Here is a 16,669-nt window from a genome sequence, read left to right as displayed (position 1 = left end):
CTCACTGTTTTATTGTGGCCCCACAATGGGGAGCAATCCACTTTAAAGTGTGCTAAGCTCCCAGGGTCCTGGTGTAGAAATAGCTCGCTCACATTCTTCATTGTTCAGATATCCAAGGAGCCTAGCCATCTAGGGGATAAAAAGATTCTTCTGAAAGCACCATGTAAAAGAAAATATTTGTTCAGTCACAGTGTCCCTACAAATATGATCTTATGCTCCATGGCTGGATGTCTAAGAAGATGAAAATGAAGGGGCCTTAACAGATCTGGTGGAGACCTGGTCAGATAAATTGGAGGTTGGGGGATATGTGCTGTCCTAAATTGAAGAACGCTGAGGTGCCCTTTTCCCCGTGAATATTCTATTCATTCTTACAAAATGTTCCACACCTCAGGATGGCACTAAAGAGAAATGCTTTGATGTTTTTTTCACTACTGAATACAACTGCAATTATATTTAAAATATCTTTCCTTTCTATTGCTTTGACGGGTTCACTTTTGAGGTTTTCTATTCCTACATTTTAATAGTCCTATCTCTTTCTAAGAGATAGTCAGCTGGCCTTTAACAAATCCAAATCTAGGAGCAGGGACCAATGTTTCTTTTGATTGTTTGTTTTTGCAAACAGTTATTTCATTCGTCAGAATTTGAATGTTAGCAGAAATGACAAGAGAAAATTCAAGGAGACTGACATTTAAACATCTAGATGTATAAATATATTGTGGGGATTAATAACTAGGGGCCAAATTTAATGTGTCATTTTAAAAAGTTGTCCTTTGACATAACTTAACCTGGAAGTTAAATGCAGCTAGCGGTACATGTGACATAACTTAACCTGGAAGTGAAATGCAGCTAGCGGTACATGTGACATAACTTAACCTGGAAGTGAAATGCAGCTAGCGGTACATGTGACATAACTTAACCTGGAAGTGAAATGCAGCTAGCGGTACATGTCACCAGTTCACAATAACTTTCCCAAAAGAGGCGGCTATTCCTCTTCAAGGCACAGAGAATAAGGGTCAGTGACTACTGACCCAGTGGCTTCATCTGAATAAATGGAGCAGTCTCAACACATTTCTTAATGGCCAGAAGACCTGCCAGCAGAAAAGACAAGTGCTGAGGTCACGATGACAGCTGATTTATAATTTCTGCAATGAGCCCAGGGCAGGGAGGGTCCTCACTCCAAAAGAACTAAATCTTCTCTGGTGATGCTGCACTTTACCACCGACAGACCTGTTTAAAATTGAAGCAATACAGAAATCTCACACGCATTGTATTTGTTGCATGAATATTTTTGTTCTACCTCCTATGTGTAGGAGGCTTAACATATTCTAGTGGTGGATTAAGGCAAAATAAAGATGGGCAACTGGTGATATTTTATTTTGAGACAATGTAAGATAGTGCCCAAGACACGAAGGTAATATCTAATGAGGGTTACATTTTAACAAGAACAAGAGAATAGTATTAAATTAGAACAATTTTAAGTGAAGTTACATTTTACTTTGGCCATTTGTAGGCAAACTTTACAAGTCTTAAACTGATAATGTGTACAAAATATTTACCTTGATTCAGTTTTAATTTTTAGTTACAAATTTTTTCCATCTTTTAAAAGTACAATTTCATATAAGGTTGTTTTATTTCAGTTTGATCTAGATTAAGAATACCTATGAATTAAGGTGGTTCAGTTTACCTTATCTCATTAGGTCCAGGAGTGACAGCCCTGGCCTTAAGGAATACTGCTTTGAACATAATACTAGAAACATTTTTGGAGGTACATCATTATTTCCTGGTAGCACAGTAACATCATCACTTGCTTAGTATCTTCACTTCAACATAACCTTAGTTAATTCATTTAAATCAACATATATGATTATTTTTACCCATTGTTGCAGTTTTGGGGCATTTCCCTCCTTATTCCTCAAGTCCTGTGAGCATTATTTTAATTATTCTAGTGCTTCAGTCATCCCAGTTTATGACTTCAAGTCCTCTAATCATAGTGGCTTTTTGAATATGTCGGTACACTGCAGCAACTAGAGTTTTTCTGGCTTCAAGAATAAAACACTCTGTTCATTGCCTGTGGACTCCCATAGTCACTCCAACCCCTGGTCACAGATGGCTGTTTATGTTTATTTGTTTTACAAAGCAGAGAGGTTCTCTATCCTAATTTAAACAATCCTATCTTCCAAAGTCTTTAGAATTGGTCAGCCTTGGAGAAAATTAAAGGCTTAAATATTTGACAGTTTTATAAAAGAAACATTTATTATTAATTTTATGATATCCTTACTTATTGCTTTTTCTGTGATTTTAAGTTCCTGTGATAGCCTACATATATTTAAAACCAATTTTACTTTATTTTAAGAACATACAATTTATACACATGCATAATTACACTTGAAATATACTCTATTAGGGCCGGCTCTGTGGCTTAGCGGTTAAGTGCGCGCGCTCTGATGCTGGCGGCCCGGGTTCGGATCCCGGGCGCGCCCCGAGGCACCACTTCTCCGTCCAGCGCGAGGCCGAGTCCCATGTACAGCAACTAGAAGGATGTGAACCTATGACATACAACTGTCTACTGCGGCTTTGGGGGGAAAAAAATGAATAAATAAAATCTTTAAAAAAAAAAAAAAAAAAAAAGAAATATACTCTATTATATCTTTTTATATTTACTTTTATCAACTCAATTTTGATGATGATTAAAACTTTAGTGCAGGAAACACAATTTAGTCTGATCAAAATACAGCTTATTTGGAAACACTGGAAACATGATATGCCTTTTATTTAGCACAGTTTATATCATTTGTCACCTTGGATGTAGCATGATTGACTTGGCTTTTGGTAGGCGCAACTTGTTCAACGGCTTATAACTACCATTTCCTCTGTCACTTCAATTTCCACTACTGGCCAGCAGAAGCTCCTACAATTGGTTCATCTGTCCTTTATAGCTCAACCTCCATATACAACTGAAAGCATCCCTGCTCTTTAGCAAAAAAAAAAAAAAACTGCTCTGAAATCAGCAAAATTTTCCCTATCCCAATCATGGCATCCAGTTATGTTCCAAAAAGAGTCTTGATACCGTTTAGTGGAAAGTAATATAAGAAACCAAAATCAGGGTACATGGAGTGCTTATTAGATGATTTCATATGATCACGGGATGGAAGCCAGGAAGTAACTGCTCATTACCTCCTTTAAAACAGAGCAGGAAAATTATGTTTGGTTTTGATTTAATAAAGCTTGTAAGTTCATACAGAAGGAGTAAATTTAACTCTAACTTTTTTTTTGGTCTTGATGTGAATAATTTAAATTAATTTCCACTTCTTTTTTCTAAATTACCATCTTTAATATTTATACACATGCTAAATTGCCATACCAATCCATTTCTTTGGATTATAATACCTTTGAAAGTACTAGGAATCTCATTTTATAAAGCATAACTGTATTTTTTCCAAGTAAATCATTCAATAATAATCATAATATATTAATTATTTCACCATTTCATTTTTGGTTGTACAACAAACATGTTTGTTTCTAATTAACCAAGTATACATGGGTAGAACCTACATGGGCATGTCCCTTTATTTTCATAAGCAAAATACAGACCTCGTATATATTTGTATGTGTGTCCATTTGTAAGACAATATTACTATTATTTTTAATTGCAGGCAGATTAGTGTTTGGCTCCAATATTTCAAATGCCTTTAGAAAAACACAAAGGTATTTATTATCCTAATATTGAAGTTTCCAAAAAGCAATTAAGAATATCAGTGAACACAATTAGGTTATCACATTAATATAAATTTAAAATTAAAAACTGTCAAAAAACATACAAAATATTAGACAACTTTACCCAAAATTTCAAGTATGACAATTTCTTGAGTCAACATTGTTTAAGTTTAAAAGAATCAAATCATAAAAGATAGAAAAATACAAGGTTTATTATGCACTTTGGTGACAGCTCTTGGTTCATATTATTGTATTTACACAACTCTCAACCAATCCAGATACAAGTATTATTTATAATTTGGTACATAAACAGAAATATAAATATTTATAAGGTTACAGTAACTGGAAGCTTTAACCACTTTAGCTTTAAGGCAATAATCTAATTTTTGGATAAATTAAAATATGTCACCCCTGTATCCCCATTTTTGCATGTGGGGTACTTGTACAATTATCACAGAGAAAGTAAAATCACATTAAGAATTAAAATTCACAGAAGAAATAACCCTTAGGTTATCAATAAATATTTTCCAATTAGTAACATCAAGTAAAGAGATCTCCAAACCGAGAAATATTAATTTTTTGGTTCTACTTACCATATATTGTTATATTGCCTTTTACATTCAAAACATTTAAAAAAAAAACTCTGAATTTAAGTTTTAAAATTATTTAACCATAATATTAAAAAAAAATGGCTAAAAACAATCATGAAAAATATGAAAAGAAGAGTAGTGAAGGAGAACTTACCAGAGATTACAACTCACTAGAAAGCCACTGCATTCAAAGCAGAATGGTGTTGGCATAGAGATAGATAAGGATCAGAATAGAGAGACCAGCAATAGATCCAAGGACATATGGCATCTTTCTATGTGACAAGGGTAACATTTCAATCCCATGAAAAATAAAGGTTCTTGTCATAATTAGGACTTAAGTAACTGGTTAACCATCTAGCGGGAAAAAACAAGAAAGACTCCTACTTCATACCATATACAAAACTTCAAACTGGAGAAAGATTTGAATGTTTTAAAAAATTGGGGAGACAATTTAAGAGAATATTCGTATGACCTTGGGATGGACAACACTATCCTGAGCAAAACAGATAACTCAGAAGCAATAAAGAAAAAGATAGACATATTTGATTAAACAATAATTAATTTTCATTTGGTAAAAGACATCATACACAGAGATAACAACTGTAAAGATATATTTGCACACATATAACAAAGGATTAACATTTCTAAAACACAACAGCTCCCAGAAATTGTGAAAGAAAAACACTATGAAATGGAAAAATGGGCAGTGGAAATGAACACAAAATGAAGAAAACAGAAATTTGAATGAACAATAAACATATGAAAACGTACTCAACATCAGTGGTAGTGAAGAAAATGCAAATTAAAGTCATGATCAGAGATCATAAGATTGGCAAGAATTAAAAGGAGCAGTGGCAGCCAGTGCCGGTGAGAATGTAGGAAATGGGCACTCCATGTGCAAATGTGATTTACTATTCCTTTGGGGCAAATAATCTAGCAATATCTATTAAAATTAAAAATACACATACCGTTTGACCAAGCAATTCCACTTCTGGGAATCTATCCTACAGAAAAAAAAAAGGACCAGTATGTAAGGATACAGGTACAAAGATGTTCATCTCGGCAGCATTGTTTGTTGTGGGGCAGAGGAGGAGGGGGGGACTGGAAATGACATGAAATGTCCATTAATGCGGAAATGGTTAAATGAAATGTGACATATCTGTAATATAGAATATTATATAATTCTGTATATGTATGGGATAAATCTGTAAAGACTTGGAAGACTGATAAGGTGAGAAAAGCAAATTGAAGAGTGAGTGCTGAAATCTCATTCTTAAAGAGACAGCAGCGACAACTGCAACAGAACAATACGTGTGAAGGAACACTATGTGCATGAAGGAAGCAATGGAAGAACACAGACCAGACTAACAATAACTACCTAGGGTTGTGAGTGGAGACAGGGATCGGAAGGGATGGGGAGTATGTACTTTCTCTTAGCATATCTTGGGCGGTTTCACTATTTCCTATGAGCACCATATTAATTTTATAATTTTCAAAAATATATTTAAGAAAAAATTATTAGCTTTCATTAACAGTAGTAGACTAGTAGTATTTCCAGACATTCATCTTTAGTAAAATAGTAGCAAATAAACAAATATTCCCTTCTCTCCTTATGCCAGTCACCGTAGTGTTCATTTTTGATGGCTTGCCCAATATCCATTCCATCTCTCTCTCACATGTGAATCAGCCATGTGGTTTGGGTGGAATTGACTCTACCCCATTTCCCAGGGACTCCTGAATGGTCTAAGCCAGTTCTGTCCACCAGACACACAATTTTAAGCCACTTATATAATTTTAAATTTTCTAGTAGTCACATTAAATAAATTTAAAAGAAATAGGTAAAAGTAATTTTAATAATGTATTCGTATTCTAACCCAATATACAAAAAATATTATCAATGTGTAATTAATGTACAAATTATTCAGTAGATATTTCCCATCTCTTTTTCATATCTCAATTTGGACTAGTTACATTTCAAGAGCTCAATAACCACGTGTGGCTACTGGCTACCATACTGGACGGCAGTGGTCTAAGCTAATGAGAGTAATGCTATAAATATTACCATATTCAAGGGTGGACACACAATTTAAGATGGTCCAATCAAAGAGAAATTCATAATGGTAGGAGAAGAAAAATCCTCTCTTGAAAATAAACAAGAGAAAAGTAACCCTGAAAACTGCTAGCAGTTGTCTACTAGCTAGGAAGGAAGCCTACAGCAGGATGGAGAAACTGGGTCCTTGTGTCAACACTAAACCTCTGGACCAACCCCTACAAGAAGCCTGGACTTTTTAGTGATATGAGCTGGTAAATTTTTTTTTATTTTTTCAGCCACCTTGAGTTAGGTTTTCTATTACTTATAATCAAAAGTATCCGAATTGATGAACTCATCTATGGGCAATGTCATGTCCAAATATTTTCTTCTTAAGTGAATTAACTCAAATGTTCAATATTTCTTCCATTTATTTGTAGTCAAGGCATGCTTTTGTTAAACTAGCCTTATTTAAAAACATTTTTTTTTTTTGATGAGGAAGATTTTCTTCTTAAGCGAATTAACTCAAATGTTCAACATTTCTTCCATTTATTTGTAGTCAAGGCATGCTTTTGTTAAACTAGCCTTATTTAAAAACATTTTTTTTTTTGATGAGGAAGATGCTAACATCTGCCAATCCTCCTCTTTTTTTGCTGAGGAAGACTGGCCCTGGGCTAACATCTGTGCCCATCCTCCTCCACTTTATATGGGACGCCGCCACAGCTTGGCTTGACAAGTGGTGCGTCGGTGCGTGCCCGGGATCCGAACCGGCGAACCCCAGGCCGCTGCAGCGAAGTGCGCGCACTTAACCGCTTGTGCCACCGGGCCAGCCCCTAAAAATATTTTTAGGCATTCTCTGGAAACATGCCCAGAGATTTCCACAGATTAATTCCTGATCATCCAGGGTAACTTTCTTTAGTCACCACACAAGAGAGTATTACTCCGAGACAATACAGATATGGGGTGTCAGAAAAATCAATCAGCTCCACTCTCATTCCACCCTCTTTTCTGGCCCTCCTTTCTAGACCAGGGTTCCCCAACCTTGGCACTAATGGCATTCTGGGTAGATAAGTCTCTAGCGGGGGGGAGGGGTGTTTTTCTGTACATTGTAGGATGTTTAGCAGCACCCTTGGCCTCTACTACTCACTACATGATAGGAGAAACCTCCCTCTCCAGTAGTTGTGACAATCAAAAACGTCTCTAGACATTGTCAAATGTCCCCTTAGGGGACAAAAATCACCCCTGGTTGAGAACCACTGTTCTAGACGAACCATCAGTTCATATGTACAACTGACCTTCACCGTTTCATAAGACTCAGTCATTGCAGCAATCATTAAAGCATGACTCTACCCCCTCTAAGTGTCTCCTGCAGCACAACCTTTCCAGACCTTGTGGCCCTCTCCTCTACGAGACAAGAACACATGAGGTTCTAGACGTGAACCTTGTCTAGTCACCCTCTTCCTCCTCTACTCCCCAAGCATGCTGAGCCTGAGTTCTCCATTGCAGTTCTTCTTTCCAGAAGAAATGTGCATAGTTCCTTCTAACTTAAGCTTGAAATTATTACTTGTGCTGCTCCCAGAACCACCCACCCAACCATTTCTCTTGGGCTTCTCTGACGGAATTTTCTGACAAAGTATTTGCTCACTGATGGTCACTCATTCCTCAACTCAGTCTCCCCTGCCTGGGTCACCCATCTCCTCCATCAGTACATCTTGGGGGACAATTCCATCCCAGTCTCTCCACACTGTATCAATTCACACATTATTCTCCCTAATCCATCTCTAAGACTAGAGTTTCATTATAACCACCGGAAAACTCTTCACGGCTTCTCAAACTGATCTACAGATTTAATGTAATTCCAATAAAAATCTCAACAGGCTTTTTTGGCAGAAACTGACAAACTGATTCCAAAATTAAAGAACCTAGACTACTCAAAACAACTTTGAAAAGAATGAACAAAGTTGGAAGACTAACACTATGTGATATCTAAACTTATCATAAAGCTACAATAATTGAAGCCATGTGGTATTGATATAAAGACAGACATACAGGTCAATGAAACAGAATAGAAAGACTGTAAATAGACACACACATACGTGGACAACTGATTTTCAACAAAGGTACAAAGCAATTCATGGAGAAAGGAGAGTCTGCTCAACAAAAGGTCTGAAACAATTAGATACCTATATGCAAGAACATGAACTTCAGTCCATACTTTACCCCACATACAAAATTAACTCAAAATGGATCATAGACCTAAATGTAAAATCTAAAACTATAAATCTTTTGGAAAAAAACATAGAAGAAAACCTTTGTGACTCTGGATTAGGCAAAGATGACTTAGATGCAACACCAAAAACATGACCACTTACAGGACAAATTGGTAAAGTAGACTTCATTAAAATTAAAAACTTCTGCCCTTCAATAGATGCTATAAAGAGACTGAACACATAAGCCACAAGCCGGGAAAAAATTTGCCAATCACGTATAGCAGCTTTATTTATAATGGCCAAAAACTATAAGCAACCCAAATGTCCATCAACAAGAGAATGGATAATCAAACTATGGTGCATCCATTCAATACAATGTTATTTAGCAATAAAAAGTAATGAGCTATTAACATATGCTACAACATAGATAAATCTTAAAATAATTATGCTGAGTGAAAAAAACCAGAATGAAAAAAGAAGACAAACAGTATCGTTCCATTTATTTAAAATTTTAGAAAATACAAACTAATCTTTAGGGATGGAAAGTATTAGTAATTGCCTGATTGGGCATATTGGGGTGGAGGGAGTGATTGCAAACCGGTAAGCGGAAACTTGGGGGGCAGATGGATGTTTCATTCCCTTGGCTCTCGTGGTGGTTTCACAGGTATATACATATGTCAAAATTTATGCAATTGTGAACTTTAAATTAAGTGCAGTTAATTGTACGTCAATTGTGCTTCAACAAAGCTGTTTGTTTTTCAAAGGGGAGGGGAAGCATTGTTAGCTGTTGGGGAATAACGCCCAGACCATGTAGGGTGAGACTGTTCCTAGGACAGCTGAATTGGTTCACCATACATGGGATTTCATAAGAGGAAGCTGTTTTGGGTTTTTTGTTTGTTTTGTTGTTTCAAATTCTGCTGTGGGTTAATACAAATAGAATTCACAATTTCTGGGTACTTAACATAATACAACCTAGGTGATGTTAAATAGTAGATAAAAGGTGCGTGTTGGGTAGGGAGAGACTAGATAGAGCCTCAAGAAATTCCAATTTGAACTCTCTTTGCTTTAATTCTCTTTTTAAGTATCTCTCAAGACACCTACCACCATCACCATCCCCTACTGTGGTCTTAAAGATACGTGTGACCAACATCTTTCAGCAGAAAAAAATTAGAATAGAGCTAAGTGGCCTGAATTCTCCAAGATAATAATTAACATTCTTTTAACCAGATGTTTGATGACAATATTTTTCCCTGTGATTCTATCAGAATCAACTCTATTTACATACAAATTGGTAATACCTTGGAATCCCACCTAAAAAAGCCACCATTGTTCCCCTAAGACATGAGACCGGTGTACTGATCTATTAATTTCATTTCAGTATGTGATGTCAAGTGCATTTTTAAAACATACTCCATTGCTTCCAAGTGCTTCTTTAATCCACAAGAACTGGTTTTAGCATTTAAACTAATTTATCCTAGACATAAAAAACCTTCTGCTTATTCTCCCAGATAATTGATTCTTGATTTGTTAAGAGACTAAACACTATGCTTTATAAGATGAAATACAAAACCCCTGGTGAACTCACTCACATGCCCCATGCCAAGCAAATATTGTTTAGTGCCTCAGCAGAGAGGCCAACGGGGGCTAAGAAAAGGAGCAGAACGCTCCTCCCTTTGTCCTGCTGCCAGCCCAGGGGAAGGTCCCCACTGTCCCTGCAGTAAACATTATCATTTGTCCCATAGCAGCTACATAAGGATATCATACGCTGCCAACGTCTCAAAGCAAATACCCTCCTCAGTTTTCAAAAAATAAAAATAAATCCAAGAGATAACCTCTGCCTCAAAGCTGACCTTCCTAAGTAAAAGCACATACCACCAGCACCAATAACAATAAATGACTGCATTGGAAAATCAGGGTTTAGTAAGAATTCGGGACTCAGTGCCAATGTCACCACAAGGTTAATCCCATTGATCTCCACGACACAACAAAAGTTAGAAATAATTTTTCTTGCACAATAAAGAGCATAAAGCATATGCCAAATTAATATTTTCTAATAGAGTGCGAACACTTTCACATAAACATCTACAAAATATGCAAATATTTCTTGAAAGATTACTTTATAGTTCTAGAATAAAGGCATATAAAAATCTTTCCCTCAATATAATATGCATATTTGAATTTATTATCGTTAGAATTTTCATTCTTAAAACAACATTAAAATTTATCCTTCTGTGCTAGGTCAAATTGATGCCACCCATTTCCACATGCAAATAAAATCCATAGAATATACTTAATAAAACTTTTTCCTCTCATGCAATTGTGGTTACAGAACAATCTGCATAGAATTTCCTTATGGTACTAGTCAAAAGTTACCTGGGTCAGGTATGAAGTGAAGCAGAGCCCAGAAGGCCACTAGGAAGAAAAGCGTACAGTTGCTGGGGTGTTCTGTGGACAAATCTTATGTTCTAACACGTGAGCATGGAAAAGTCCTCAGCCTCATCCCAGAAGAGGCGACTTTATAACAACAGCACGTTAAAAGGCAATGCATGTGTATTCAGATGAAAGAAAGACCCGCCAGAATTCTCAGAGGGTGAGGCTCCTAGTGCAGAAAAGCAGAGAAGGAAACTCTAACATTTCTTCCCAGCTGCTTAGGTCTGACAATCAGCTGCACAAAGAGTAAAAGAGTAGGGCGTTTAATTCTCAGGAGTAAGAATGGCAGAGGAAATAGCAGAGATTCTAAGGAGAAACACCAAGACACAAGCACAATCTTCCAGCCACCACCCACCTCTCTACGGTTCCCCTCAGAGGGCCTGACTCACTACAGCACAGTGAGGTGAGAGGACAAGACAGAATCCAGCCGCTCCGCTCCCATGTCTCACCGGATAATGGACATATTTGGGGATTGCCAGTTACTGCAGCTGGGACCGCCACACCCACCAGTGTAGCCATCGTTAGTCTCCTCATTAGTCTGAGTAAACTTAGCATCCTGGTAGTGCTGTGTGTGGCTCAAGGTATTCCCTTTGGTTGCAGTTTTAAGTATGAACTCTGTTTTATTTATTTATTTATTTATTTTTTCGTGAGGAAGATCAGCCCTGAGCTAACATCCATGCTAATCTTCCTCCTTTTGCTGAGGAAGACCAGCTCTGAGCTAACATCTATTGCCAATCCTCCTCCTTTTTCTTCCCCCCAAAGCCCCAGTAGACAGTTGTATGTCACAGTTGCACATCCTTCTAGTTGCTGTATGTGGGATGCGGCCTCAGCATGGCCGGAGAAGTGGTGCGTTGGTGCGCGCCCGGATCCGAACCCAGGCTGCCAGTAGCGGAGCGCGCGCACTTAACCGCTAAGCCACGGGGCCGGCCCAAGTATGAACTCTTAAGAAGTGTTTGAGGTCGTGCTTTTCTAGAATGTTCAAAGAAACCATGATGAGCATGGTGAAGTCAAGCATCCTCTGTGAAGTCCACCCTTGATGTGATCCACATTGAGGATGTCGATGTTAAAATTCACATCTTTATAGAACAGAACGCACCCACACCCTTGCTGGTTATCTCTTTTTGACTCAACTGTATTGCCCTTAAGAAGCAAAGGTTGCTTTCCAGTCCCCGGGGAGGAGGAAATCTCAATTTTGGTCACAGTTCACAGTCAAGGAACTACCTGAGCACAAGCAAATCTCAAGTCCTCTGAGGTGCTAGTTCCTCACTTATGAAATCAAGGTCTTTTTAATCAGATTTCTGTGAAGGTTTCTTCCAGCTCTGAAATCCTATGATTAAAATTTTCCATATGGGCATCTATAATATCCCACTTCATTTTCCTTAACACCTGTCTGTTCCAAAACACAGTTTCAAGAAGTGACCTGTATACCATGCTGAGGAGGATGGGCAGGTCTAAAGTGATGGATTATTCTGGAAGAGGGGCCACTGAACACAGGGAGTTCCCTCACAGTCTGATGACACAGAGCCAGAACATGTGTGGGGTCTGCCTCCATAGCACACTTAGAAACCTCCTGTTACCAAGGTTGACCACCACGGGGTACAAGTGAAAAGACCTACCGAAGGGTACGGGGTCAACTGCCCTCTTTAACTCCTCTCCATTGACAGAAGAGTTGGTAAACAAAACAGCCCCTCAGAAAATGCAACTCAAATGATCTAGCTTTAAGTGAACTTCTTCAGTCTACTTTGCTGTCTTTTGCCTAACTCTATAGGACAAAAATAAGTGATTGTTGGTGGGGGTGGGGGAGGGGGCTTGATTCCCAATATGTTTTATTTATTTAAGGAAACACATAGCACTTACTGCATGCAGGCACTGTATAAACACTTTACAAATATTAACTAATTTAATCCTCAAAACACTCCAGGAGAGAATAGTATCCCCATTTTACAGATGAGGAAACTAAGACACATAGAGGTTAAACTTTCTGAAGGTCACATGGCTGCTTAAGTGGCAGAGATAGGATTGAAAACCAGACAGTGCGGCTTCTGAGGCCATGCTCTGACGCGTCTATTAAATAACAGACTGAGAAGGCGGCTTTTAGTGAGAAAGCGCAGGTATCCGCCTGCCGCAGTGGGCCACCCTATACAAGCCTTGCCAAAAAGGACTGCTTACTGAAAAACTCTCCTCAAATTCCTGTTTGATTCAGATTTGCTAAAAAGTTATCCTAGTATATATGAAATAGAGAACTTCCCTTCTTGCCTTCAGACACCCAGAAGCCCACTTTGCCACTGCACACACCCCGAAGCTCTCCTGAGAACAGGAGTTCCCAACTAGCAGGTGGCATTTCAGACTCACCTTCAGAACTAGCTGAAAGTCCACAAGTCTCTGGCTTCTCTTACTCTGCCCTCAACAAACACACACACACATTCTGATTTGTGTTCCCCCAAGAGTGTTTGGAAATGCCCGTGTATTTTGATAAACCTCCCTATGTGACCTAAAACCCTTATTCCTCTGGAGCAAAACTAAGGTCTTCCTATAATTTTCAAAGGTGAGAAGGTCAGTCTTACATTGTTTCTCTCTCTCAGGTCTCCTCCCCAACCCACCTCACAGAAGATGAATGCAGGCGTGATAAGGGATGCTGCAAATACATACCAAATACCAAACTGGCTATTCGATGAATATATAAATGCAACTGACATTCTTTCACAGTCTGAAATCCTCTCTTTACTCTCAGGATATATTACACAATTCTCTTTTTATATAAACATGCCACTTTAAATGCTAATTCAGATACAACACTCAATTTTTTCTTTGTTTTGTTTCTGGGTTTCTAACATTCAAAATGACACTGGACTTCCATTTGGCTTCAACGATAGGTATTTTGAATTCTTTGTTCAAAGAATGTGGGGGTGGGATGGAAGAAACTACTAGGAAAAATACTAAATTCATTTTAAAACTTTTCCAAATGTGGTTTACATGTCCTTATTTTGCTTGAATTAAGCTCTTTCTCTCTCTTTCAGGAAATGTTGCCTTTAGCTTGCTGAAATCTCATAAATCTAATTCAACCCAAATGTAAAACCAAGGTGATTCCCTTCCCTCACATTCTAGAAATAACCTCATTTTACTCAAACTACTTTTCTAAACAGTTTGTCAAGGCAGTATGTTTTGGCTGAAACACAACTGGCCTGAATGTAAATCTTTAAACAATACATAGACCTATATATGCCAATTACATGAACCTAAGCCTATTCAATTACATAGAAGGTCTCTTCCTATCTTGTCTCAAAGTAAGTAATTCCAGCCTAAGAAAGACCCTCATCTGGTGCATTCAGTTCAATATAGCTACAGTGAGATAAACCATCTTATAATTCCAGCACTACCTAGAAGTTTCCAGCAACCACCAGGTTCCTCTGCCTCTGTAGCCCTAACCACTCTTCGACAATACTCTCTCCCTCTGCTGCTCACTCGCATCTTCCATCCCATACTTGGACACCCTTTCCTGCCCCTGCCCAAGAGAGACAAAATTAGAAAGAAGTAAAATAAGGTTATAAGCCTTTTCAAACCTTTATTAATTTATAGATGTGGCAAAATGGTTCTCGACAGCTACTCCCCTATCTGGTAGTCTTTGTCTCTCACCAGTCCACCAGAAGCATCTCATTAATCTATGGTCTTCTGCCGTGCTAAATACAGCTCAGTGACACCCTGCCCAAAGCTATGTACATGTCAATGAGACACTGAAGAGAAAACATCTTTAAGTTTCAACTGCATGAATTTCTAGTACTGGGATGTCTGGCACTGTGGGAGGTATGTTTAAGATGCCAGCCTTCTTTGTGCATAGGGAGGGGGACTTCCTAGCAGACCAGAAACTACTGTATGCCAGTAGACACCTACCCTATTTATTGCATGGCCAGCCCTACTAGATCTCACTCACTTTCAGAACAATAACGAAAGGGTGAATGGAGAAGCTACAAAACTCTATAGAGAGAGTTACTAGACGCTAGTATTGTTGCTAGATCAAGAAATTAAAATGAGCCAAGAAGACTCCTAAGTTGCCTCTTGGTAATTTTGATACTCCCAGCAATTCCTCACCAAGCAGAAACCCTTTTCCAGCAGAAACACTTTTCCAGGACTTCTCGGCACATGAGGAGCTGCCTCTGCCTCAGGTTTTTGCTGCTGGACACTCCTTCAAAACGTGTGCGGCCAAAGAATATAATGCCAAGAAACTGACCAAGTGTCAGTCACTGTTTCTACTAAAAGAAAGTGACAACTGCAGATAGTTTTATGGATCCCAGACCCACAGGGCTCCATGAAACAACGCACTCGTGCTCATGATTAAAAGACGTAGAAGAAAGGCTATTTTAAGTAGCGAGGAGAAGTTATTTTAGATAGCGCAGTTTCCTTCTCCGTATGCAGAAATCACAAAGATCATTAAATAGCAAGATTGGAGGAGGCAAGGGAGCTGGCCCCAGCCAATTTCCTGTTCCTCTCTCCAGGGAATTCATGAAAAAAGAAGCTCTCTCTGTCCCGGAGAGCTGTTTATTCCGCAATTAACAAAACACAAAGGGGTCCTTTGAAAATAAAGAGTAGCAGTCAGGGACACCTCGGTTTTGCTCCTAACCATCCATTAGCTTACACCTTGGGCTTTTGCCCTTTACCAACTGTCCCTGCCTGAAAACAAACACCTCCCAGAGAGTTTTTCCACTTAGAAATGTCATTTCAGGACCCAAGTTCTAAATATGAGTGAAGATTAGATAAGGGACCCACAACACTATTAGCATTTCTATAAATATGGACAGTTGAGATTCGCTGTTATCAGAAAAATCAAAATAACGTCAAGAGAGTCTATGTGTTCACACTGAATGTAAACCAAGAAGGATCTGGCCTGAGCCACCTGTCCATGGAACCACCGTTGGTCCTCACGTAGCAGACATCGTGATAGGAACCAGAGAGAAAAAGCAGACGGGTTCACTCTGTGGGAGGCTCAGAGTCTGGGAGGGGACAGACTCATGGACAACCTACGAACATCTACACTGTGTCTGTCACTCTGCTGGGCCCCTTGTGGAAGACAGAATAGTTAGAGTCACTTCTAACAGGCAACAAACCTAGTTCTGCAGCTAAATGTCATAATGTACTATGGTACATGCTACCATCTCATTTGCCTCATTTCCTCCACCTCCAGGTTGGTACATCATAAAGTACTTCAAGAGTACCAAAATTTATCATCATAATTTCCCCTACAATGTTTTGGCGTTAACCAATAGGTACTACCACAGCAGATATTCCTATTTCTGTAAAATTGCACTCATTTGGGCCAATCTTCATCATGAGATAAAAGACCAAAAAACAATACAACTAAAGTACATTCTTTCACTTGAAACAGATTAACATTTATACATTTTTTCCTTCAAATTATTTTTAAGACTCCATAAATATTTGGTTAAAAGTTTGAATTCAACCTTCATATAATTACTGAGCATTTTAAAGAAAATAGTTCAAGAATATCAAAACATAGAGGGTATATTATAAACACCCACACACACCCCACATTAATGATATATATGAAACTCCCTGCAGAGCCCTCTCGAATCCCAGTTCTTTCACTCCCTCCCCCAGTAAGTAAGCTTTATTGTAAATTTGCTTACCATGCATGTTTTTATACTTTCACTGTAAATGTTCATATTCAGAAACAATATAATATC

The 16,669-nt window shown here is 38.3% G+C and overlaps 1 protein-coding gene across 8 annotated transcripts in view; it reads right to left on the bottom strand.

Moving 5' to 3' along the window:
• Positions 1-16,669, bottom strand: part of MAST4 (microtubule associated serine/threonine kinase family member 4) — a 550,605-nt gene that overhangs the window by 252,140 nt on the left and 281,796 nt on the right. For 6 of the 8 annotated variants that reach the window (XM_087443360.1, XM_087443354.1, XM_087443356.1 and 3 more), the window contains one exon: positions 5,273-5,308. The exons of the other annotated variants lie outside the window; for them this stretch is intronic. In XM_087443360.1, the coding sequence (XP_087299486.1) occupies positions 5,273-5,308 (36 nt within the window). The remainder of the gene's footprint in view (positions 1-5,272; positions 5,309-16,669) is intronic. 8 annotated transcript variants of the gene reach the window in all.

This window comes from Ceratotherium simum, chromosome 18 (genome assembly GCF_057802395.1).
Source record: "Ceratotherium simum simum isolate JZ-2026a chromosome 18, ASM5780239v1, whole genome shotgun sequence".
NCBI classification, from domain to species: domain Eukaryota; kingdom Metazoa; phylum Chordata; class Mammalia; order Perissodactyla; family Rhinocerotidae; genus Ceratotherium; species Ceratotherium simum.
The sequence above is the reverse complement of the archived record's forward strand: the minus strand, read 5'-3'. Positions and strand labels throughout refer to the sequence as shown.